The sequence below is a fragment of the Juglans microcarpa x Juglans regia genome, chromosome 3D (assembly GCF_004785595.1).
Source record: "Juglans microcarpa x Juglans regia isolate MS1-56 chromosome 3D, Jm3101_v1.0, whole genome shotgun sequence".
NCBI classification, from domain to species: Eukaryota; Viridiplantae; Streptophyta; class Magnoliopsida; order Fagales; family Juglandaceae; genus Juglans; species Juglans microcarpa x Juglans regia.
The window spans coordinates 34,159,841-34,186,372 of record NC_054598.1 but is presented as its reverse complement, the minus strand read 5'-3'; the positions used below and the strand labels follow the sequence as shown (position 1 = coordinate 34,186,372).

At 35.6% G+C, this 26,532-nt stretch overlaps 2 protein-coding genes and 1 long non-coding RNA gene across 4 annotated transcripts; 2 read left to right on the top strand and 1 right to left on the bottom strand.

Annotated features, from left to right (window-relative positions):
• The first annotated feature begins 18,614 nt into the window (after positions 1-18,614).
• Positions 18,615-23,247, top strand: LOC121256300 (probable LRR receptor-like serine/threonine-protein kinase At3g47570). The gene is made up of 4 exons (XM_041157045.1): positions 18,615-19,179; positions 19,496-19,786; positions 20,564-22,546; positions 22,716-23,247. The coding sequence occupies exons 1-4, from the start codon at positions 18,678-18,680 to the stop codon at positions 23,093-23,095; spliced, it is 3,156 nt and encodes a 1,051-aa protein (XP_041012979.1). The 5' UTR covers positions 18,615-18,677; the 3' UTR covers positions 23,096-23,247.
• LOC121256301 lies at positions 19,696-20,217 on the bottom strand. Its single transcript, XR_005938966.1, has 2 exons — positions 19,978-20,217; positions 19,696-19,816 (listed from the first exon to the last, which is right to left on the bottom strand). It is a non-coding gene; the product is annotated as an uncharacterized LOC121256301 (long non-coding RNA).
• A 232-nt stretch (positions 23,248-23,479) lies between the features above and the next one.
• Positions 23,480-26,305, top strand: LOC121255658. 2 transcript variants are annotated; one of them, XM_041156099.1, is made up of 6 exons: positions 23,480-23,873; positions 24,168-24,285; positions 24,384-24,595; positions 24,712-24,743; positions 25,448-25,556; positions 26,059-26,305. In XM_041156099.1, exons 1-6 carry the CDS (start codon positions 23,607-23,609, stop codon positions 26,065-26,067), a joined length of 747 nt encoding a protein of 248 aa, XP_041012033.1. In that variant the 5' UTR covers positions 23,480-23,606; the 3' UTR covers positions 26,068-26,305. The 2 variants fall into 2 exon arrangements, with proteins under 2 accessions (XP_041012033.1, XP_041012032.1); XM_041156098.1 differs by having other exon boundaries at positions 23,487-23,873; positions 24,712-24,739.
• The last annotated feature ends 227 nt before the right edge of the window (positions 26,306-26,532 follow it).

Sequence of the window (26,532 nt, the reverse complement as noted above, 5' to 3'; positions counted from 1 at the left end):
TTTAAATATGGGCTTCATTTGATTGCATGTTTTATAAAACGGGTTAGACATATATATATATATAGCTCACAATGGTATTTTGTTTTAACCCATTAAGTTGAGTGATTATTTGGGATTTATTGCACCTTAGTAATATAGGATTATATCCTATTTATATTGTGGTAAAATTACGTATGTAGGCCTGAAAACTCAAGGCTATTTATTCTGAAATTCTTATAGACCCATTTGAATTTGAGTCCTTAATGGGAGGATTCCATAAGTTTTCTTATATAAGAGGCTAGGTCCCTCCTCCTCTCTAGATGTCCATTGACTTGCCCCATTGATAGCTGATATTTTTGTGAGGAGCAAGGAGGGGAAGATCAGTCTATCTGCATTCTCCAAATATTGCTTCCGCAGGTACATTCTCACCATTTTCGTATTCTATATTGCTATTCAAATTCTAGTTTCTAGCATGTATTTTTCGTATTTTTACATTTGGTATCAGAGCCACCATGCTAGGATTAGAATTTTTCGTAAGAATGTGAGGATGCTGTTTTGATGTTATGTTTTCAATTTTCTTTTCTCAATGCAAATCGATCACTCAAAATCAAATTCGTGGAATTTATTTATTGTAAATCTTCAATCCGTTTGGGCTTTTATTTTCTCTTCATCTGCTTCCGCAGCCTTACTGTTATGGTTTCGTTTAATTTTTTTTTTATTTTCGGAACCATTTTTGAGCAAGAAAATCATATTACATAATCGATTGATCAAACTCATATCAAAATCGGTTTTTTGGAATGCTATTTACTTGTTTTAAATGTGTTTAATCGTTGCTTTGTTTCGGTTTTGAGTTTTTACAAAACTAGGGCTCATACCCATTACAAAGTTTGATCAATCGACACTAAATATGGATACCCATTGTTTTAAAACATCATATATGTATTTTTCGGGCACTAAATATTGTTTCCCTTAAATTAATTTTGATTTTTGACCCAAGAATTGCAAGAAATTGAGAAAAATCCGTTTGAAAACCCGTTGACCTGAAATGCAGACCCGCGACCCGGTTTCAGACCCAGCTGGAGGTTGAAGATGAATTCTCCTCCAGCTAGAACGTTGCCCACGCGCAGCTAGTGGCGCGTGTGGAGCGTGCGGGCCCGTGAACAGTATTTTTTCTTGTTTTCTTTTTCCAGTATTTGTGTACTCACCCTATTAATTCTTTATATATTTTTTGAAAAATTTTTGTAACATCATAAGACACTGTTTTATTTTTTTTAACATTATTTACACATTTTTTTTAAGGGCTACAATGTACTGTATATTATAATATTTTTTTTATATAATGAATAGTCAGTATCTTATATGATCTGTGCATATGTGTACTCTCTCTTAACATGTTTTGGATGCATGTTAATATGGTGACTCGTTATAAGTATTTTGTATATATATACTTTCCAAGATCATATTTTATTTTAGACATATCTATTGTCTTATATACTTGATCTATTCACACTGTTTTTGTCTCACAATCACATTTGAACTCTAACTTTGATGGTATCAAGTTGATGATTATTATTATCATTTTGTGATTGTAATTCATAGGCATTCAGATAATCCTTGTTTTTCTATTAAGTAAAATTTTTGAAATATTAGTGGGTGGTAGCCGCCAAAGTGGCACACTCATTGATTAAAAAAAAAAAAGAAAAAAAGGATATCTGTGTTTTCTAATTTATTGCACATAATATCTTGCCCAAAGGTGTTATTGTGTGTGATATTTTTGAAAATTGTGTGAACTAGTTAATAAGATTGTATTAGTCTAGAAATTTCCTTCTGCCTAAAGGTGATGGTATTTCGAAACTAATGTGATTTTATTAATTAGTTTTGTTATATATTTTAAGAGTACTTTATAGCATGTTGTCTAGTCAGCCCAAAGGTGACTTTATAATGATGCACCAAGACTCTTACTGTAATGAAGCTCATATGGTTCCGAGCTTAATTATGGACTGTCTAATTAATGGCCCATATTAATTAGAAAGATTTGATTTCATCCATTGACTGCATGCTATCTGTTTGAATGATAATTAAATAAAATGTACTATTTCATGTTTCCACAGTTTTGAGTGCCTCCTCTATTTCAAGTCAATTATCTGCTATTGAAACCTTGACTGGGAATAATTATGTGAGATAGAAACGAGACGTAGAAATTGCTCTTGGTCTTTTGGGATTAGATTTTGCCTTGGAGGAGTAACTTTTAAAACCTACTGATAAGAGCACTGCTGAATATGTGGCTGAATATCAAAAGTGGGATAGAACAAACAGGCTTTGTTTAAAGATCATCAAACGTTCTATATCAGATTCCATTATGGGAGCTATTCCGGACAATGATAATGCTAAGGAATTTTTGGGTGCCATAGGACAAAGGTTTGTTGAATCCGATAAAGCTGAAACTGGAGACCTGATGGATAGACTGATGAGTATGAAATATGATGGTTCTAGTGGAGTTAGGGAGTACATTATGAAAATGATACATATATCCTCCAAGTTAGAAGCCCTCAAAATTCCCATTGCTGAGCCTCTTCCGGTTTATCATGTTCTTAACAGTCTTCCTAGCCAGTTTAATTAGCTAAATGTAGCTTACAATGCTCAGTGAGAAAAATGGGATATAAATGATTTGATTGTAGTATGTGCCCAAGAGGAGTGTAGGATGCGTCATGAGACTGTTGAAACTGTGCAGTTAGCTTTTCAGCCACAATAGAACAAGGGGTCGTTTCATAATTACAAGTCTAAGTTCCACAAGGGAAATAAGTCACATCGAAATCAGCACAGTAAAAGGTTTGAAGGTCAGACTTCTGGTGGTCCTAAAGAAACTATGAACAAAAATTATCAATGTAAGTTTTGTAAGAAGAAGGGTCATTGGCAAAATGATTGTTTTAAATTTAAAGCTTGGTTGGAGAAGAAGAAGAAAAACTCGATAGGTACCTCATTAGCCTTAGTTTGTTTTGAGTCTTCTTTAGTAGAAGTGCCTTTAAATTCTTAGTGGATAAACTCAGGTGCAAGTATTCATATTACGAATTCCTTGCAAGGGTTCGTAAGCAAACGGAGGCCAAGTGAGAATGAAGTAAGCTTGTGCGTTGGGAATGGAGTTCAAGTAAAGGTCGAGTTTATAGGAGTAGTAAAGTTATGTTTGGAGTCTGGTTTTTCTCTTGTTTTGGAGAACACAATTTTTGTACCGTCAATGAGACGAAATTTGATTTCTATATCAAAACTTGATGAATCTGGTTTTTCTTTTAAGTTTGGCAATGGAAAAGTTGAATTGTTTTATGATTCTCGTTTGGTTGGAAATGGTCTTTTGTGTGATGGTTTATATAGAATGTCTTTAGTTTCTTTTGGTGAAGTCTCATGTGTTACCAATGTAACAAAGAAAAGGTCTTTAATCCGTGAATCATCTTCTATGTTGTGGCACAAGAGGTTAGGACATATTTCAAAGGAAGGAATGGAAAGATTGGTGAATGTTGAGATACTTCCCTCTCTTGATTTTTCAGATTTTAACACATGTGTGGACTGTATAAGAGGGAAGCTGACTAAATCCACAAGAAAGGGTTCTACTAGGAGCGACGGTATTTTGGATTTAATACATACCGATATTAGTGGACCTTTACCTTCTACCATATGTGGAAATAAGTACTTCATAACTTTTATTGATGATTTCTCACGCTATGGATATGTTTACCTGATTAATGATAAATCCCTAGCTCTTGAGAAATTTAAGATATTCAAAATAGAAGTAGAAAATCAATGTGGGAAAAGTATTAAAGTTGTAAGATCTGACTGAGGTGGTGAGTATTATGGGAAGTATGATGAGTCTGGTCAAAATATGGGCGATTTTGCAAGATTTTTACAAGAGTGTGGAATAGTGCCTCAATACACCATGCCAGGAACACCTGAGCAGAATGGTGTTTCTGAAAGACGAAATCAGACTCTAAAGGACATGGTTAGGAGTATGATGAGCAGAACAAATTTGCCAGAATATCTATGGGGTGAAGCTTTAAAAACTGTTATGTATATTTTGAACAGAGTTCCCAGTAAAGCTGTTTCAAAAACTCCTTTTGAATTGTGGACAGGCTGTAAGCCATGTTTGGCTCATTTCAGAGTCTGGGGATGTCCAGCTGAGGTTAGGAATTATAATCCTCTTGAAAAGAAACTAGACCCAAAATCTACTCCTGGTTATTTTATTGGGTATCCAGATAGATCGAAAGGATATAAGTTCTATTGTCCTAATCGTGGCACCATAATTGTTGAGTCCATTACTGCAAAATTTCTGGAGAATGATGTTGGTGTCAGTGGGAGTTCTGTATTGAAGGACCTATTTTATGATCCTAATCCAGTTGTTGTTCCAGTTCCTGTTGTACAGAAAAGAGTGGTTTCTCCGCCAATTGAGATTGTTAGTGAAGAACCTGAACAACAAGAAGAAATACCAACAATGGTTGAGTTAGTTTCTGAGCCACAAGTCAGAAGATCTTAAAGAGAAAGAAAGTCTGCATTGCCTAATGATTATATTGTCTATTTGTTGGAAAGTGATTTTAATATTAGGCATGTAGTTGATCCTGTTACTTTTAAGCAAGCCTTAACATGTCCTGAGTCAGATAAGTGGTTAAGAGCTATGAAAGATGAAATGAATTCTATGGAAAAGAATAGAGTCTGGGAACTTGTTGAACTTCCTCCAGATGCTAAAGCCATTGACAACAAATGGATTTTCAAAAGTAAATTAGACTAAAAAAGGAATGTTGAACAAAAGAAGGCAAGATTAGTTGCAAAAGGGTTCACTCAGCGGGAAGGCATTGACTATAATGAAACATTTTCACCAGTTTTGTCTAAGGATTCTTTTAGAATTATCCTGGCACTCATGACACACTGTGATTTGGAGTTTCATCAGATGGATGTAAAGACAACATTTTTGAATGGAGATCTTTATGAAGAAGTTTATATGAGACAACATGAAGGTTTTGTTGAGAAAGGAAAAGAAAATTTGATTTGTAAATTAAATAAATCCTTATATGGCCTGAGCAAGCATCTCGACAGTGGTATTTGAAGTTTGATGAGGTTGTAACTTCACTTGGTTTTGTTGAAAATGCAATTGACCAGTGTATATATCGCAAGACGAGTGGGAGAAACTTTATTTTTCTTATTATGTATGTAGATGATATTTTGCTTGCCAGCAGTGACTTGGGATTATTTCATGAAACAAAGAAAATGTTATCTGCTAATTTTGAGATGAAAGATCTAGGAGAAGCTTCTTTTGTGCTTGGCATTGAAATATGTCGTGATAGAGCTCGTGGTTTGTTGGGATTTTCTCAGAAAGCTTATATACGACGTGTACTACAAAGGTTTGAAATGCAAAACTGTGCACCTGGTGATGTACCCATCATAAAATGAGATAAATTTAATAAAACTCAATGTCCCAGAAATGAGCTCGAAAGGGAATCTGTAAAGAACATACCATATGCTAGTGCTGTGGGGAGTTTGATGTATGCTCAAGTTTGCACTAGACCAGATATTGCCTATGCAGTTAGTGTTCTTAGTAGGTTTCAGTCGAATCTAGGGCAAGAGCATTGGAAAGCAGCCAAGAAAGTTATGAGATACTTGAAGAAAACTGAAGGTTACATGCTCACTTTCCAGCATTCAAATCACCTTGAGGTGGTAGGCTACTCTGATTCTGATTTTGCTGGATGTCAAGATGATTTGAAATCGACCTCAGGTTATGTTTTTATGCTAGCTGGGGGTGCTATTTCTTGGAAGAGTGTTAAGCAAACTTTGGTGGCATCTTCTACTATGCAAGCAGAATTTGTGGGGTGTTATGGAGCTACTATCCAAGCTGTTTGGTTAAAGAACTTTATTTCAAAACTGAAAGTTGTTGATTCCATCTCGAGGCCAATTACTATTTATTGTGATAATAGTGCAGCGGTGTTCTTTTCAAAGAATAATAAAAGTTCAAGTAGATCCAAGCACATTGACATCAAGTATTTGGTGGTCAGAGATAGAGTGAAGGAAGGGCAGACAAAGATATAGCATATTAATACAGAAGAAATGATTGCAGATCCTTTGACTAAAGGACTCGCTCCTAAAGTGTTCAAAACACATGTTACTAATATGGGTATTGTGGAAACTTTTGATGTTTTTGGTTAGTGGGAGTTACTTATGTAATAAGAACTACGTTTTGGCTTTATCCTTTCCCAGGGTACGTAGGCAACCCATTTGTTTTAGGGTGCAGCCCCTTTATAATAATAAATAAATCTCTCCTATTCATAAACTATATATATATATATATTTTTTTTTTTTTGAGCATGCATTTGGCTTATGTCTTTTATTATGTTATCATTATGATCTCGAGATATATGGATAAAAGACATAAGATGAATCTCCTTTAGAGACATGTGGCTTCATTTTGAAGCATTATGAGGACTGATATGAATTAGCACAGCTTTTAATCACATTGGTGCTAAGTTCATACTACATACTACCACATTGGTCGAAGGATGGAGATCCATGTCGATAAGGTTATTAGCATTTGTAGCTGTGGAGTGGTCTTACATCGTTTAAGTGGTGTAACGATTTCCATGTTCAATGTTGATATTCTTGTTGGACAGGATCGTGTTTTCTAAGGTGCTATCGTTTGAGCTATATATTTGTGTGGCCACCTATGTAGTCTAACCCGAAAGTCATTTTCAAACAAGTTTTTATTTTATAGCAATCAATATTTGTCCATGTGGGAGAATGTTAGAATAATTTTAAATATGGGCTTCATTTGATTGCATGTTTTATAAAACGGTTTAGACATATATATATAGCTCACAATGGTATTTTGTTTTAACCCATTAAGTTGAGTGATCATTTGAGGTTTATTGCACCTTAGTAATATAGGATTATATCCTATTTATATTGTGGTAAAATTACGTATGTAGGCCTGGAAACTCAAGGGTCTTTATTCTGGAATTCTTATAGACCCATTTAAATTTGAGTCCTTAATGGGAGGATTACATAAGTTTTCTTATATAAGAGGCTAGGTCCCTCCTCCTCTCTAGATGTCCATTGGCTTGCCCCATTGATAGCTGATATTTTTGTGAGGAGCAAGGAGGGGAAGATCGGTCTATCTGCATTCTCTAAATATGGCTTCCGCAGGTACATCTCACCATTTTCGTATTCTATATTGCTATTCAAATTCTAGTTTCTAGCATGTATTTTCGTGTTTTTACATAACTATTAACCTCATATCGGTAGTAAATTAAAACTCTCCAAAGTCTGAGGTCCTTAATCCCACATTCAATTCACGAAGAAATCCAACTTAGTTCAAAATTTCTAAAAATCTCTCATTCTTATAATTCCTCAAACTTGAAATCTATAGCCACGAGATTTAAAACCTATGTGATCCCAAGTTGCAACTAATTTCCCAATCATCATTAAGCTTACTCTCAAACCATCATATCACTAAAAACCACGCTTCTGTTGCGCACTCTAATAACTTGGCAGAAATTTCTAAAACTAGGATCCATAAATAAACTAGTGTCTAATAAACTTTTAGCTAGATAAGAGTCTAATAAACTTTTAGCTAGATACCCTTTTCCATTCTCAGCTGAAATTAAAACCCATTAAGGAATTTATGTCTGATGACCACACACTACTACCCACAACATCCTTACCATCCTTTTATTTTGGAGTGATTCGAGAACTCAGAAACCCATATGCTAAGTTGAGTAGTCATAACAGAGTGGTTGGAAACTAACGATGAAGCAATGTAAGTTGAAATTTTCTCATAAGCATCCGATTGGTGAGAGAAAAATGTTACAATAAATGAAGTAGCATTTAGGCATCAAAGGTGTGCTTCGCCTAGAGACTATAAAAAAAATTGAATCACTACTAGAATAAGAAGTTCACAACGATGTAGGTTGGTCCTTATATATATATATATATATATATATATATATATATATATATATATAAATAAAGTTCTTAACTCTAACAATATTCTTGTTAGAACACTAACGGAATTGCCAAAAGATCTCATTAAGTGGGACAAAAATATTGGTTGTTGGCTTTCTAATAAATAAATAATGTATGGAGGCAAAATTACCTCTATTTTTTTTTAAAAATGGGCTTATAATTAAAAATAATTAAATAAGTTAAGTGATGCCATATAGAACATTTTGCAAAGAACCAATGGAAGGATCTTTTTTAGGAAATGTAAGACGTACGTGTGTAAGGAGGTCTAAATGGTTGGAAAGATCAAGCAGGCATCAATTTGACATATCGTTTGGATTCGAAGATAAGTTGAGATGGGTTATAAATAGTAGTGAGATGGGTTGTGAATAGTAGTGAGATTTGTAAGTTAAAGTTAATGAATAGTAATGAATAGTAGTGAAATGAGTTGAAATGGGTTGCGAATACAAACCAGGCCGAATCTCACGGGTAGCGAAAATTAATAACGCGTAAAAGGTAAAGAAAGTTCAAAACGTTTTGTCAGCTATAAAAATAAGAATAATGCTAGAGCTCTCGCTGGGAGCTCCTGCTAGAGCTTTAACATGTATTTTTATGTGTTTTTTTTAAGTTATTTTTTATATAGATTTTTTTAATAATTTTTAATATTTTTAAAAAATGAAAAAGGTTTACAATATTATTAAAAAATACTTCCTTAATCACGAAGTAAAATAAAAAATATTTTTATGATTTTTTATTTTACTTCGTGATTAAAGAAATATTTTTTAATAATTTTTTTTTACTTTCTAATTAAGGAAGTGTTTTTAATGATATTCTAAATTTATTTTATTTTTAAAAAATATTAAAAAAATTTATATAAAAATTAATTTAAAAAAAAACACATGCAAACATATGAAAACACATACTATAGCTCCAGCGGAAGCTCCTAGCGAGAGCCCCCAACGGGAGCTGTAGCATCATCCAAAAAATAAACGAGCCCTGACAATATAGATTTAAGTGCTTTATTGTCAGGTAATCTTAAACTTGACATCGAGGCAAACTTATATACTCTATTTTTTTCTTTTTTAGAATCTAAACCTCGTATTATAGTCTACAAGACCTCTAACCTGGTTGTTGATCAAGCTTATGTAAATCTTCAAAATCGAAATCTTAAATCTTATCAAAATCATTTTCTACAGTCTATAGAATAAGCTTACCAGATCTAAAACTCCAAAAGTTATGAAAATCATTTCTAAATACTGGAAAATCTAAAACCTCAAATCTCATCAAAACCGTTTTTAAAGTATGTTGAACTTCTAAACTTCAGATTTCCAAAAACTCAATCCATAAAATTTGATGAATCTCAAACCTTAAATTTAATCGAACTTCTTATTATAGTATGTAGAATCTCAAAGTTGTCTCTGATATCAACTGTAAGCCCTCGTTCCCGGAGGTTCAGAGAGTTAGCTCATGTTATCTAAAATCATCTCCAATAACACATTTATAAATAACCTAGAAACTCCATAAAATATTAACTTATTTGTTCAACACAAATATCCATGTTCCTCCCTATGGGCGCAAAAAAAAATACCTCAATAAAATAAATTAAAATCTCTACAAAGATTCGGAGATATCCACAACTCAAAATACCAAAGCAACATAAAATAATAACACTAACAAATAAGACTCTCCAATAAGTCATTATACCCTATGGAACTTATTCTTCTACAATTATCAAAACTTGCTAGTATTCCATATTCTTGATTTCTAACTGGTGCATCAAAATTATCTGAAAAATGTTATAGAGATAAGAGGTGAATTATTAACAACTTAGTAAGCAAAGAACATATACTAGTACGTAAACATGAGCATTAACAGAATTCATAGCGCAAAACAAAATATTTTTATTTTCAAAATGCAGAATCAAAACATGTTATAAAAAATATTAGAGTGAAAGTTCAGAAATATTTTTTTTTTCAAAATTCATTTGGCATAGCATAACTGAAAACATCTTATCAAAACAGAATTACATGTTTAACCCACGTGGTAGGGTTGTGTAAACCCCAGTGCCTAACTGAGCAAAAATAAAATGTGATCAATTTTTCTCTTATTATTCTCGGAACCTCGAATGTTCGTACAAAAAATACTACGTAAAAAACTATTTTGCTTCCAAAGTGGGTGCATTCGAAACAGAAAAGTTGGTACCAACCCGAACAGAGATAACAATTTTACACCCGTGGTAAGGTCAAAACAGAACAGATACAGAATGTCATGCTAGAGATTTCAGAAATCACATCATATCATAGTACAAAACATCTTCAAAGTAGAATAGAATCATATCACAAAAATATAATTTATGCAAAAAATTTTCGTATTCGCTATCTTTTGCACAGTTCAAAAACAAAATTCTAGAATAGCTCATGTCTACACCAATCATGCTAGAAAATACTTTATTCTTATATAGAATTCCATTAGTAATGCCAAACAAATAACTGAGGTTGTTTTAAATTTTTTTTTGTAACAAAACATGCATATTTTTCAAAATTGACCTCAGTTCATGTCCTTGATACAAAGTCTAGCATAGAAACTCTACTTACCTGACTCTTCAAGTTTTTTGTGAATATCCTCACTATACTGCCAATCAAAATTGATCATCACTAAGGGTGAAAAATAAAATAAAAAAAGGTTCGGAACCAGCTTCCGTAATGGCAAAATGAACTGGAACTGGTCGGTTCCAGGCTTTTTAGGCCCGAACCAGACCGGACCGGACCGAACCGAATCGATTATATACAATATATATTTTAAATTATTTTTTAATATTATATATAATATCTTTTATATTATATATAATTTTTATAAATAATATATATAATAATATAAATTATAATTATATATAACATAATTTTATTATAATTTATAACATAACATTTTAATCTAAACATGAAAATTTATTTGATCATATGTTTTAAACATAAATATATATATATTAATAACATTTTATGGCCTAATAAATTCTCAAGACATAATTAAAACCGGAGGTACCGGTTTAGGAGGATAATCGGTGCGCAATCAATTTTTGAAAATGTAAAACCGGTGCATACCGGTTCGGTCATAAATTTTGTCCAAAACTGGACCGGATCGGACCGGTTACACCCCTAATCATCACCAAGACATAATTAATACATACTATAAATTAAAAAATAAAAAATAAACTAGCGCCTCTACAATAAGTGTGACAACTATACAATATATGACAATAATTTCTATCATTCCAATTCTTCTGACCACGTTACTACTAAACTACAGAGTGACTTCACAAGCATTGCCTATTTAAGGTATTCACGCTAAAATTCTCTTTACAATCTAGCCCAACTTAAAAATAATATGACAATTTCTTAATTACAATAAAATCAAACCCAGCCTACAAACAAGGTCCAATACTACGGGCAGAGGATAAACTTTGTAAGTCCAAAATATGATCTCTACCATAGATTAAAATTAAGGGTATAAACATAACTAAGGACATTTTTTAACAACTTTAAAAGCATGTATGTGCTTTACGCAAAACCTAACTTTTATATTTGTAAATGATAAAACGTTCATTGAGAAACATAGGGGTTGTGCGACAGAGAACTCACCGAGGAAAGGGGCAGAGGGCTGCGAAGGGGTGGCTAGGCTAAGTTCGAAGGTGGTGAGCATGTAGTAGAGCACTAAGAGAGAGAGAGAGAGAGAGAGAGAGAGAGAAGTGATGAGAAAACACAATGAGAGAGGAGTCGTGAGGGGGTGAAACGACGAGGATGACAGTGCCTTACTGTGAGGAAGAGGATGGACCTGAGGTGGCAATGGTCAATGGTTTCTATGGTTGGCTGGGTGGTTTCCAGTGCCATAGATGGTGGGGTAACAGGTTTATGGGACCTCTCTTTGGTTCTCGATGTGCGAGGTGGCACAAGGTGAAAGAGATGTGTATGGGTGGGGAATGTTTCATGGTGGTTGGCCGCGTCCTTGGCGTGGTGAACATGGGAGTGCATGATACTACCGTTTGGTGGTGATCCTCTTCTGCTGGCCGTGGGTGGTGCACTGCAGAAGTGCACGATGGGTTGCAGAGAACGGTGTAGTTGTGGAAGGAGGTATGGAGACTCTGTTGAATGTGGTTTGATGCGACATGGTCTTCATGGGGTGGGGGAGCAATCGTGGCTGTGTTGGACAAGGGAGCATGCAACATTGAGTTGGTTGTGTGTAGAGGCATGTGAATGAGACGTGAGGACAGAGGTGGTGGTGTGTGCAGTGCAGTAGGGTCTAGAGGAAAAAGATGAAAGCTTGCCTTGTGATTCTGTGGTTGGGAGGAAGGGAGAGTGTGCATGAACGTGTATCATGTGTATAAATATGGCTCTATCGTGAAAAAGATGTGGGGGCTATTGTGAAAACTGAAAACCCTAGATTTGATGAGGAAAGAAAATAGGTGCATGGGTTTAGATATATAGAAGACAGTCGGTTCAAGGAATTTAAACGTGAATGGTACTCTAAAATTGTAATCCTATACCGCTTGAAACTCCACACACTCATGGGCTTGGACTTAATAACTAAACTGGGCTATAATCCTCTTGCTCAAAATAAATCTATCGTCCAATAATATCTTCGGGCCTTTAGAAAAATTCTTGGGCCAAATTCTAATTATTTAGGCCCACTTGCTCTGTGAATTATTTATTGGGCTTTTGTCCAATCATTGAGCCTAATGAAACTCTTATAATTTACCATAACAATTTATGGGTCCGAAGTCTTTCCAAAATTAACTGACTAATCTAATTTGGACTTCTATAAGTATTGGCACATTGATATTCTCCAAAATCATCAACTACACCATAGCGATTTTTGAAAAAATGAAATTTCGACCTATGGGCCTAACTAAGTTTCAAAAAATAATAATTTGCTGGCTTATATAATCTAGCCCATTTAACCTATTTTAGGCCCAAAAGTTTATCCATCTTTCATCTCAATTAAATTTTAGGTCAGGTCATCACAGAACAGCCACAAGGAATGCACCAAGGAAGGCGTGGCAAGGATGTTTTGAAATTCCCACCACACGTGTGCTAAGAATTCGCGGGGTACTATGAGGGGAGTAATCCCAGGGGTCGGACTAGGGAGAATAATCACCATATTCTCAGGATATGATCCTAGAAGGAAAGGTTTGACCTCCCAGAGGATAATACCCTGAATATCTCGTTGTTTCCTAAGCCCTGCATATCTGTTAGAAAAGTAGATTACCATAATGATCTTACATGGGGTGATACTACCCTGGGATCCTGGACATGCCGTGTTCCCACAGGGTTCGTAGGGATCTTATTCTGTTAGACCCATCATAGTGGTGTTCGTGTTTGTGCCAATGTTTTTTGATTGGATTAGTTACTATTTCTTCGGGAAAATTGGTAAACTCGGTGATAAAGTTTAACAGAGCTTGCTCCTTTGTTGTTTGTCTCAAGATGTAATCGATGTTGAATTCACTTAACTCAATCAACCAACTTACTAAGCATCCTGAGGCATCAGGTTTCTGCAGTATCTTTTTTAGGGGGCTTCTGTTAAGATCTTAATGGGGTGAGCTTGGAAATAGGGTCGCAACGGCCTTGCTACCGTTACCAGTGCGAAGGCTAGCATCTCCATTCACGAGTACCTTGACTCTACTCCCCTTAGGGCATAGCTTGTGTAGTACACTGGTTTTGAACCTGGCCTTCTCCGACAAGTGTCATCAACACAACATTGGGAGAGACTACCAAGTATATGTAGAGCGTGTCTCCTTTTTCGGGATGGCTTAGCAACAACTGGTTGGATAGGTATTGCTTCAACACTTGGAACGCCTCGTCACAATCATCATCCCACGAATGTACTTTGCGCAGGACCCTAAAAAATGCAGACATTTTTTGGTGGACCTAGACATGAATCTTTTTAATGCTAACACTCTACCTGTTAATCTCTAGGTTTCGTTGATGTTCTGAGGGAGCCTTATCTCCATGATTGCCCTGTTGTTTTCTACGTTAGCCTCTATCCCCCTTTCAGACACTATGAAGTCTAGAAATTCTCCTAAGTCGATGCCAGAGGTGCACTTTGCTAGGTTCAACTTCATTTTATATTGACATAGCACAGTGAAGGTTTCCTTCAAATCTTCCAGGTGTTGTGTCAGTTCCTTACTTTTGACCAGTAAGTCGTCGACATAAACTGTTTCACCCTATTTCTTCTTGAACATTTGATTCACGAGTCTCTGGTACGTCACTTCCGCATTTTTTAGGCTAAAGAGCATGACTTGGTAGTATTATAGCCCTCAATCTATCACAAATGAGGTTTTCTCCTAATCTGCTGGGTTCATTCGAATTTGGTTGTAACTCGAGTAGGCGTCCATGAAGCTTATCATTCGGTATCCCGCTATGAAGTCGACGATTACATCAATACGTGGCAATGGGAAGCTGTCCTTCGGGCATGCGTTATTGAGGTCAGTGAAGTCCACGCACATTCTCTACTTCCCATTGGCCTTATTTACTAGCACGATATTGGACAGCCATTCGGGATAGTGGGTCTCCCAGATGAACCCTACAGCGAGCGATCGGTCAACATCTTTGACTACGGTCACATATTTCTCTGTGTTGAACAACCTCTGCTTTTGCCATATTTTCATGACGATAGGGTTGACACAAAGACGATGTTTAATTACTTCATTTTCTATCCCTTGCATGTCCTTGTGACTCCACACAAACACATCTCTATGCTAAATCGACAATTGTTTTAGGGCTTCTCAGACTTTGAGCTGGAGTCTTTTCTTAACCTATGTCATGGTCTCCGGCTGCTCTGGGTGGAGGGCTGCCAATTCTAATGGTTCGTTGGGTTTTGCTTGCTACATAATTTCTTCATACCAAGCATCTACACCTTAGTCAAGAAAGACAGGCGGTGGAGGTGAACCTCGCCAGGGGTGAAGGTGGAACCTCGATGCCCACAGTACGGACATCTGCTCCCCTCGACCTAAGTTCTTGCATGTAGCTCTCTCATGCCAGGGCATGCTCACCTCAGACTTAGCGAACTCCTACTTCCGTGGGGAATTTTATCTTCAGGTGATATGTGGAAGAGACTGCTCGGAGGTTGTTTAAGAAGGGACATTCCAATATGGCTTTGTAGGATGAGAGGGCCTTGACGACAAGAAAGTCAATCATAGCAATTGCATTTTGGGCTTCTTTTCTAGCTATGACAGGTAGAGTGATCATGCCTAAGGGTTGCACTACGTCTCCGAAGAATCCTTTCAATGGTGTGGGCGATAGCCGTAGCTTGCCAGGGTCAATGCCCATTCTGATGAAGGCGTCCCAAGAAAAAGATATTGGCTAAGCTTCTGTTGTCAGTCAAGATTTGCCGAGTAGTGTAGTTGGAGACCAATAGAGTTACCACCAATGCATCATCATGTGGGTAAAAAATCCCCTCGCAATCTTCCCCCCAAAAGAAATGTTCTTTGTGCTTCCTCGCCTTGACTACTTTTGGGGTCTTTCGGTCGAGTACACCTCCTCGTATCTTCCTCTATAGGCATGGACTTTCTTACTAGATATGGAAGCTCCTCCCCCGAAAAATCCTCCCGCTATGGTAAGCATCTCGCCCAAGAATGCTCTATTGCAGTTGAATCTTGGTGAGGGGCATCTCGGTCGTCCCCCCTCGACAGTCGTTGCCCTCTTGGACTTCTACTTCTCCTATTATCCCAATCTCGCTCCACTCCCTAGCTCGGCACTTGTTCTTTGGGCCTTGGTTGTTTTGCAATTAGACATTCCAGTTTGCAGCATCCTTTCAGCTACTCAACTTGCCTCTTCAATTTGAAGCAATCCTCCGTCCAGTGGGTATCCTTCTAGTGATAAGTGCAAAAAAATCACCCTTTATTTGCTCCACTGCCTTCTGTTTGATCCCTCAACTGGTCATCTAATCGTACTCTTAGGTTGCTATGAGTGGACCTCAAGTCATGTTCCCTTGGAGGTGCTCGCTTTTCCTATATTTTTTCGCTGTAGTTTCGGTCAGTCTTGTCTGACACTCTTCATCCATTGGACCTCTGGAGGTCCTTGTCTTCTTCTTTCATCTCCTCTTTCCTTTGGACTATCAAGGCTTATAGTGTATCTTCGGCATTGACGTAGTCGTCAACCTTATCTATAAATTCTCTTAGCGTCAACAGAGTTCGTCATGCCAATTCTGCAATAAACGGACTTTGGGGCCACACCCCTCCTAGAACGGCTACCAGCGTAATCTTCTCGTCTTGGTCGTCAGTAGTCTGGTTCTATTTATTGAATCAAGTGAGATATGTTTTCAGGCTTTCTCTCCCTGCTATTTGATGGTTAAGAGGTACGCCGTAGGTCATCTTCACCTTCTGCTAGCCATGAATTGTGTTAGGAATTACTTGGCTAATTCTTTGAAGCTATCAATCAACTTTGGGCGTAACGCCCCAAACCAGCTTCTCGCCATGCCCTTCAATGTCAATGGAAAGTCCGTGCACGCCACCTTTCCGAGGAACCCATAAAGGGTCATGTGTGCCTTGAAGTTTGTATCTCGATCTCATAAACGGCGCTAATTGTTGATGACGTTTTCACCACCAACTAGTCTCAATCAATGATTTGCAAAAATGAACCAAAGGGGAGTCTCGATGTGCTTGATGCACCTCCAATGTTTAAGTCAGGAATGAGTGAATATTATTTAATAAAAAAAGAGAATGTTTGGATCATACCTGGATTCATTAGTATGCGTCTTTTATATAGGTGTGTGTTGCTGCTTGATAAGGATAGTATATTTCTCCACAGATCTAGAGATTCTAATCACCATAAAAGTCTTCGGGATATGATCTCAAAAGGAAAGATTTGACCTCCTGTAAGATAATACCTCAAATACCTCAACGTTTTCTCAGTGGTGCATATCTATTAGCAAAGTAAGTTACCATAATGATCTTACATGGGGTGATATAACCCTAGAATTCTAGACATGCCGTGTTCCCACGAGGTTCACAAGGTTCTTATTCTGCCATTATATGAGTTTTTTACTTTATGTCCTTGAGCCCGTTTATCAGTGATTTAAATGATCCTCCATTAAATTTGTAAAAGTAAGTAAAGTTAAAAATTTTATTATCCGAATATATTTTTAAAAAAAATATTTATATTTTGGAATTTGTAAAAGTTTTATTGAATTTTTTTTTTGTATTTAAATAATTATTGGATAATAATTGAATAAAAAGTTGAAAAGTTAGAAGAAAAAAATTGAGATTTAAAAATGTTTGGTTTGATTTTTGGAAAAAAAATTGAAAAATTTTGAAAATGTTTGGTTAACCAAAGGCCTTAATTAAACCTTCGTATTTTTTTTATTAACAAATTCTTCTGTTTCATTTTTTCAATTGACCGCTTCAAAATCAATCGGAATATACATGCTACTCTCCGACTACAACAAATTAAGGACGTGGTGGGCACAGCCTACAGAGTCTTTGTCTGTAGCATTAATTAGAAATTAATTACAAATAAAGTTTACAAATTAATTAGCTCCCAGAAGTATGTTGGGTGGTTGAGGACCTGTGGTGGGCACAGCCTACGGTGTCTTTGTCTGGAGTCTTTTTCTGTAGTGGCTGTGGCTGTGGCTGTGGCTGTGGCGGGTTCCGTATTAATTGCATTTAATGGGTAGTTGTAGGAATTGAGATGATGAGAATGGGTAATCCGTCTTCAACAAATTTTGTTAAGAATTAAAATGATGAATAATTATTTTTTTAAAAAATATTATTTTATCTATTTTATTTATTCTTTCAGTTTGATATATCATGTATTTTAATTTTTTTTAATTTTTTTATTTAATAATTAAAAAAATAACGATTAGTGTATTGATATTTTTTTTATATTTTTTAAAAATATATTAAATGATAAAAAAAATATGAATAAAAAAATAAAAAAAAAATAAAGAGACCAATTTGGCCTAACAGTCAAGTTGAACGGTGCAACTCAAGCGACAAAGTAGCATCACTTTTTTTTTTTTTTTAATTTAAGATATGAGATGAGGTGAGATAATATATAATAATAAAATATTTGAGTTAATATGTTTTATAAAATTTTAAAAAATAAAGAAAAAATATTATAAAGTTAAAATATTTTTGAAATATTTTTTTAATATTTTTTTTTAAAAATGCTAAATTATTTTTTACATTTTACTTTAAAATTTAAAAAAATTGTAATGATTAAACTAAAAGATTGAAAATTTGAAATTAAAAAATGTTTATGTTTGTAGCATTTGAATATTGAGGGTAGATTTGGATAGACAGTTCAGATGAAATAAGATCTCACTATTTTATAGAATACTAGAATTGTGCACTGTTCATATACTGTTTACATATTTTTCATGTCAGTTTTCATTGTTTATGTATTGTTTATGCACTATTCATATCAGTTTTTACTGTTTATATACAGTTCACTTATTGTTTATGTCAGTTTGATGCTGTTTACGTACTGTTTATATTGGTTTTTTACTGTTTATTCATTGTTGTGGATGTTTTCAAAATTTAAAGAGATGAAATATTATGTTTAGATAGCCAAAATTACTGTACATATTTTCATCAGTTATCCAAACCCACCCTGAAATGAAATGTGATGACTTGGGAGACTCCTATATATCGAAACCAGGCCTTAGGCAAAAGAAACTTGTTGTCTCCCTTCAAAATTCAGGTATTTAGATGATCTCTGGCCTTCAAAACCGTACTACTCATGGAACGAACTTATTGTCCAACTCTCTTTTCTGTGACTGCACTACTTTTGATACAATATTGTTGCATGCAGGCTAGCTTAGCCATTAATAATGCAGCAACCAATATTACCACAGATCAATCTGCCCTTCTTGCCTTGAAGGCTCGTATTGATTTCTACAATCCAAACAATGTTTTGGCAAACAACTGGTCCACCAATGCTCCTGTCTGCAACTGGATTGGTATTTCTTGTGGTTCTAGACATCATAGAGTTACTGCCTTGAATCTTGCTCATATGAGACTTGAAGGCACTATTCCTCCTCATCTGGGAAACCTTTCCTTTCTTGTTCGCCTAATCATAAGAAACAACAGTTTTCATGGCTCTTTGCCCCCCGAGTTGTCTCTTCTTCGTCGTTTGAAAGTCTTCAACTTTGGATCCAATAAATTAAACGGTGAAATCCCATCATGGATCGGGTTGTTAACCAGACTTCAATCTTTGTTCCTTTATGCTAACAGTTTCACAGGTACAGTTTAATGTTCCCACCAGATTCTCTGTCCATATATAATATATATATATATATATATATATATATATATAAATCTTCAATTCATTGGAAAATTTATAGCGTTTAATTTGCTCAATAAGTTCTTCCAAAGGTATGAAACTCAACATGCATGTTTTCTGTGTTATATAGACCAGCTTAAGTAAAACAACTTTAAACATGTATTTATTTAGTCTTTACAATTGTAATTTTTTGGTCCTGGCCTTTAATTTCCTTCTTCCATCTTTGAAATAACCACCTTATAAGAAACTAATTATCTCTGAGAAAAATCTTTCAGGTTCAATGCCCTCTATGATCTCCAATCTGTCTTCACTGCAACTCCTTGATCTCAGCTCTAATAGACTGTCTGGTAGACTGACGATGGAAAAGTTTGATAATCTTCCCAACTTACTTGCCATTTCTGCCACTTATAATCAATTTCATGGTGAACTTCCTTCCACTTTATACAACTGCAAGCAGCTACAAATTTTATCTCTATCGGTTAATAATTTGTCTGGAAGATTACCCCCTCAGATTGGGAACTTAACTATGCTTACACAGTTATTCCTTGCCTATAACAACTTTGAAGGTATGTTTGATCTTCTTCTAGTCAATCCTCCTATAATTAATTGACAATTTAAGATAATTAAACAAGAAAGATGTTTTTTCCTCATAACCCTCATAATATAAGTGTTCGAATTTGGATTGATTAATGCTTTGGTAAGAATATTGCTAAGTCAGGAAGTATCATGTAAAATTAAATAATTAGGCCTATAAGACATAATTAGGATCAGTCAAGAGTGAGAATTTCTACTGTTTTTTTCCTTTCATTTTCTTAAAAACATCAAACTTAAAATTTTTATTAGTCAATCTAATTAATTACCTTGGTGGTATGTTATGAAACATAGAATGTATCAACCATAAATAGTGGGTTGTCATGTGACTAATTAGCAAAAAATCTTATTTGATATTATATTATAATGATATTTTTTTCCTTGATGTAAACCTTTTGCTTTCAAGGATCAGTGCTCTTCTCTTTCAGATATGTTGATCCCATATTTTTTTTTTTAAAAAAAGATATACATATATGTGATTAATTTAAGGATCATTATATCAAGTTTACAAAAAGTCATATACATGAGGGCTGACTAACTAATAATTATAAGGGCTCCCTAAATTTTTTTTTTTTTTTCGGGTATCTAAAAAATGTGAAATTGATTCCACTTTTCTATTGTGAATCCCACTTTGTTTTTAAGGGGATATGTACACCTAGGTTTGTATTGAGCATCACTTTTGATTTATTCAACTCAATAAGAACATGAAGTTATTTTTGAATAACAATGTACAATTGTTTATAATGTGCCAGGTGCAATACCAAGTGAAATTGGTAAGCTACAAAACCTAGAGTCACTCAGTCTCTTTCACAACAGCTTTGAGGGTCCGATCCCACTTGAGATCTTCAATATCTCTACAATACAAATGATTTCAATGCCAATGAATAAGCTCTCAGGCCGGCTTCCATCAAGTATAGGCCTTTTCCTTCCAAACCTGCAACAACTTTTTCTTGGACAAAATCAACTAAGTGGACCGATTCCCAGCTCTATCACCAACGCTTCACAACTCACTAAGTTGTATTTGACTAAGAACTCATTCTCAGGATTGATTCCTAAATCACTTGGGAATTTAAGGCTCCTCCGAGTGCTCAATTTACCATTCAATAACTTGACTGTTGAGTCTTCAGAATTAAGCAACCTTTTCTTTGACTTATCAAATTGCATATACCTTGAGTCGTTAGATCTCTCAGAAAATCCACTGAATGTCATTCTTCCCAGTTCCATTGGAAACCTCTCTACTTCTCTTCAAAGATTTATACTGGGGAATTGCAAAATTAAGGGGAACATTCCCACGGACATTGGCGAGTTCAATAACTTGGATACTTTGGGCCTATACAACAATGAGTTGACAGGATCTCTTCCAGCTACACTAGGAAAATTGTACAAGTTGCAAGGTTTGTACCTTGATCACAATAGACTTGAGGGTCTAGTGCCATCCAATATATGCCATTTAAAGACCTTATTCGCATTATATTTGGATCATAATAAGCTTTCGGGACATATTCCTACGTGCATAAGCAATTTGACTTTTCTAAGGGGACTCTACTTTAGCTTTAACCAATTAACTTCTACTATTCCTTTGAGCTTATGGAGCCTTACTGATCTCTTGGAAATCGACTTATCATCAAATTCTTTCAATGGCTCTCTATCGTGGGAGATTGAAGATATGAAGGTCTTGACAAAGCTTGATATATCAAGAAATCAACTATCAGGTGGTATCCCAAATATCTCTTTCAAAGACATGGTCTATCTCTCATTGGCAAGGAATCAATTAGAAGGCTCAATTCCTGAATCTTTCGGTGAAATGGTGAGCTTAGTGGTCTTAAATCTTTCTCATAACAACTTATCAGGAGAGATTCCTAAGTCCTTAGAAGCACTGCAATATCTCAAATTTCTCAATGTCTCATTCAATAGACTACAAGGAGAAATTCCAACAGGAGGACCATTTGTAAATCTCACAGCTGCATCATTTTTGTCAAATTATGCACTATGCGGCGCTCCCCAACTACAAGTTGCTCCATGTAAAGAAGTTCATCATCATCATCATCATCGACGTATATTGATGTATGTATTACTAATTGTAGGGTTAACAATACTTGTAACTTTCCTTGTAATAGTCAAGAAAAGATGGAGGAAAAGGAATGCCATCAAATCTCAAGTCGTGGAAGAATTGTCACTTCTGGCGACATGGAAAAGAATTTCCCACCTAGAACTTCAGCCAGCAACTGAAGGGTTTAATCAAGACAACTTAATCGGCAAAGGTAGTTTTGGGTTTGTATATAAAGGAACACTCTCAGATGGGATGGATGTTGCAATAAAGGTTTTAAACTTGGAAGTAGAGGGAGGATTCAAAAGTTTTGATGCAGAGTGTTTGGTATTGCGCAATATTCGTCATCGAAATCTTGTCAAGATCATCAGCGCATGTAGCAGCATGAACTTCAGAGCCTTTGTACTGGAATATATGCCTAATGGGAACCTTGAGACCTGGTTGTACAACCGTTGTTTGAATATGTTGCAAAGGCTAAATATAATGACTGATGTTGCAGCAGCACTAGAATACCTTCATTTTGGGCTTTCATCACCTATTATTCATTGTGATTTGAAGCCTAGCAATGTCTTGTTAGATGCAGAAATGGTCGCACATGTTGCTGATTTTGGAATGGCCAAACTCTTAGATGATGGAGATTCTCTCACACGAACCATGACTTTGGCTAGCATGGGGTATATGGCACCAGGTGATGTCAATTTGCATGTTTATATCATTTACATTAACATATATACCTAAACTCTTTTGTTAAAATATTGACTACTGCACTTAATTTGTTTCTTGAGAAGTTTTTCCCAATAATGCAATATTATAGAATTAACTCCTCATGTTGGATTATATATAAATGTTACTTGTAGAATACGGATCAGAAGGAATAATTTCGACAAGAGGTGATGCTTATAGCTATGGCATTTTATTGATGGAGATTTTCACAAGAAAGAAGCCTACAGATGATATGTTTTCTGGAGAAATAAACTTGAAAAGTTGGGTAGAGGAATCGTTACCCCTTTCAATAAATGAAGTTGTTGATACTAACTTGTTGAGAAACGAAAGGGATTATGCTGCTATGGAGGGTTGTTTATCATCTGTTATGAGATTGGCTTTAATTTGTTGCGCAGATTCACCTCAAGAGAGGATGGATATGAAAACTGTTTCAGTCACACTCGACAAGATCAAATCAAAGTTTCTACGAGATACCGAAGCAGGGGGTTCTACCAATGATAGTTTATTGATGTGAGAATATCAAATTATATGTTACAGCTTTTCTGTGTGTTGTGGCCTTGCAAATAACATTACAGTCTGATTGGGACTGCATGTCCTAAAACTAAAGACTTGTTTACAGTAATTACTTTGTAGAATGAATAATTTTATGTGAGAGTTTTTACGCTACTCGTCGTCCACATATTATAATTGTATTGCTGATGACTATACTCACAAATTATTATAATAAGAGTAATAATATTTGCAGTTATAGAGTGTATACTATTCATGCACTTGTTTTAAAAAATGAAGTAAATATAAATTCATATAAAAATTAATTTTTTTAAATATATATATATATATATTTTTTTTTTAAAGAAGTGCACGACTGCAAAATTCAAAACTGTTACTATCTCTCACGAGAAAGAATATAACGGAGAGGAGCGGCAAAAAGAAAAAGAGAGAAAAAACAAGAGAGGAAAAAGCTGAGTAGGTTTGCGGAACCCACCGGAAATTGGAAGGCAAAGGTCCGAAATTTCCCAAAAGCCATGGGAGGCCATGGCGCAATTGAGGTGGCCAAAACGGTTCTGGAGGTCGCTGACGTGGCCTGGACCGCTATGGAGCACCACCATCACCATCACCATCACCACGAGCACGATGGCACTGCCCACACCAAGACCGAGACCAATTCGTACGACAAATTGGAGTCTCTGCGATCGGAGAATCGGCGTCTTAGGACTTTGCTCGAGCAGAATCTGAAGCTTCTTCAGGACCTCTCAGAATCCCCCTTTTCCTTGAACGATTGCCCACCCGATGTACGTCATTGACTCATTCCTATTTCTCACTACTTCGGTAGAAGTTCTGAAATTTTGCCACTTCCTATTGAATTTGTGGAACTTCTTATTGGGTTCATGTAAAAGAAAAGGAAGTTTTTAATTTGTTTAAGAAAATAGGTTCCTTGAGCAATTTTACGCTTACCCTGGCCTTTGCTTTCCTTTGTTATATCCAATATCTTATTGCGTAGCACCTTCATCCATCAACTGTCTCATGTCAAAAAAGATTTTAATTTTAATTTATTTGATGCGGGGTTACTACTTTTGCAATTGCAGTTGTATGCTCGGCTTGTGGCAACGGTGGATTCTGAACAATTCTTGGCTCGGCTCAAATCCCTCCAGCAGGCATCGATCAACGGGACTAGCAGCGAGTTTCCTTTCAAGGAAACCTCAGGTTTTTTTTATGAGCTTTAATTCAGCATTTTGTTCTATCCTTTTAAGTCTCGTAGTTTTCATCTTTTTCTGGTATTCTGTGTTTGCTTCTTTGTCTAGGTGATGATGTGGACTCGGCTGAAATTTTAATCAAAGTTGACAGTGAAGAACCCAGCCGGTGGGTATGGGTCACGGATGAAATGGTTCCAAACAATGTTGAGGAATGGAGCGGAATCGATAATGAAAATTATGTAGTTGTTAATGAGGAGCATGTGGTGGATGGGGTTGCCTACTTTATGGCTAGATGTATTATGTCAAATCCAAATTCTCAGGTACATACTTTTTTACCTTTGAAAAAAAAACCTCGGGTACATGGCTACGGAATCTCCCTTCTCATTAAGTTTATCATGTGTCGTGTCTAACGTGATTTGCTTCCTTGCAAATGAAGAATTTGACACCAGAAGAGCTACAAAAAAGTAAGTTTGAAGTTCAATTTTTCTGAAAATGCCTTTTCTTTGCCAAGTTCTTATCCCAAAGCTGCATAAAGGTCATATACTATAGTATGGTAACATTTCTAGGTAATTGAGTATTTATCTTATGATCTTATTCTTTTGGTAGATAAGGAAATCAACGTTCAATCCGTTGGAATCAGCTATTTCATATTAATCTCTAGCAATAGAGTCACCATAACTGAAAATGAAATGGGTGGCAATATGTGCACTTCTTTGTGTATAATGTCAAGTTTTAAGCAGGGACATGTTAAATGGACAATCAAATGAATCTAGCAATGTTCCGTATAATTCTTTCTCAGTTGAAATACGATCTGTAACCGACCAAAAAACAATGATCTTTGACCGGCTTCTGAATCATGAGGAACAAAACTGACAGAATCAGTAGTTGTGAATGAAATTGAGATTAAATGCAGTTCACAGACCAAAATGATATTTTGAGTGACTCTTTCCTTGTTGGAGGTTGTCTTCTATAGCATTACCCTGAAAACAAGACACTTGTTTTCTGAGTCTAATGCATGATGATGATAATTATTGCCAAGCTAACTTTGAAAAGTTGACATCTTTCTTACTGATATAATAATCACCAATCTGTCTGACTTCTCCAATTGGCATGTAGACTTGCGAGCCAGGAATGATTCTGTATATTGCTTATCTGTCATTTTAAACTTGCAGCTGTGGCGAAAGCATTAGGTGGTGTCAGCAAATTGGAGAAGATTCTTGGTATTTGGCATGCTGGGAAACTGTTTTACGCCCTGTCCACCTGGGGACTTGCTCTTGCAGGGTGAGTTTTATTTGTTTGCTATATAGTTTAGGAGGCGGTTGAGAATGTTATCCTCGAGATCATCTGTTGCCCTCCAGGTCATGAAAATCATATATGGCATCACATTGCATATTTGCATTAACTACGTAATTTTAACATGGTACAAAAGGTGGTGTTTGTGCTTAAAGCTTCTTCTTTCATCAATAATTAAAATGTACATCGTACTTGGTGTTGTTTTTCCACGGGTTTTTTGGGTCATTTTAGACAAAATGTTTTCTTGTATACATTCAGTGTACTTGATTTCTCCTTTTGATATATATAATTTTTTACTTATCAAAAAAAAAATTGTACATCGAACATGAAAGCAGTTAATTGAGACTCTTTCACAGTTGTAGAATCCATCAGTAAATTTGGCAAGAGATCATAAATACATGCTTTCTTCAAAAATTTGAATGCATTAAAATGTAAAGAAGGATATTATTGTTCTTTAACATTTTTGAGTTGGAGAGATGCAATTGCGCAGGTTGTATAGGACGCGTGCTATATTGAAACTCGCCGCGGTGGGTGTTCACACAACCAGCAAAGTCGTTCTCAGGGCTCTCTAAAGATGGATATTCCACATCTTTGAACCATATTTGGTTGGGCATAATGCTGGGGATGAAAATTTTATTATCTTTGTATATTGTTGTAAATAACGTTGGCCTTCAAAATGGTCGTACTCCTCCAGCTGCTGATTGTATTGATTTATTTCACCGTGATTAATTTCATTACCTTGGCATCGATGCCCAGATCAGAACTCATTTGAATTCATGCATTCCATTTTAGTAGCAGATTTGCATGTGACAAGAGGCAAGGGTTCTGCATTTGAGTTCATGGCAGCAAGAATCTACATAGAATTTACATTCCATGCTAACTATGAATGAAGTATCGACATTGAAAAAAGGTGTAGAACATGAGCATGTTCTACATAGAAGAAGATATACTCTTTCAACATCAA

Bases quoted from the DNA above. Each gene is read 5' to 3' on its own strand.
- LOC121256300 (XM_041157045.1), top strand. From the start codon at position 18,678: ATGGAACGAACTTATTGTCCAACTCTCTTTTCTGTGACTGCACTACTT. The intron at 19,180-19,495 runs GTACAGTTTAAT...AAAATCTTTCAG, and splicing joins TTATGCTAACAGTTTCACAG to GTTCAATGCCCTCTATGATC. The intron at 22,547-22,715 runs GTGATGTCAATT...TGTTACTTGTAG, and splicing joins CATGGGGTATATGGCACCAG to AATACGGATCAGAAGGAATA.
- LOC121255658 (XM_041156098.1), top strand. From the start codon at position 23,607: ATGGGAGGCCATGGCGCAATTGAGGTGGCCAAAACGGTTCTGGAGGTC. The intron at 24,286-24,383 runs GTTTTTTTTATG...TTCTTTGTCTAG, and splicing joins TCCTTTCAAGGAAACCTCAG to GTGATGATGTGGACTCGGCT. The intron at 25,557-26,058 runs GTGAGTTTTATT...GCAATTGCGCAG, and splicing joins TGGGGACTTGCTCTTGCAGG to GTTGTATAGGACGCGTGCTA.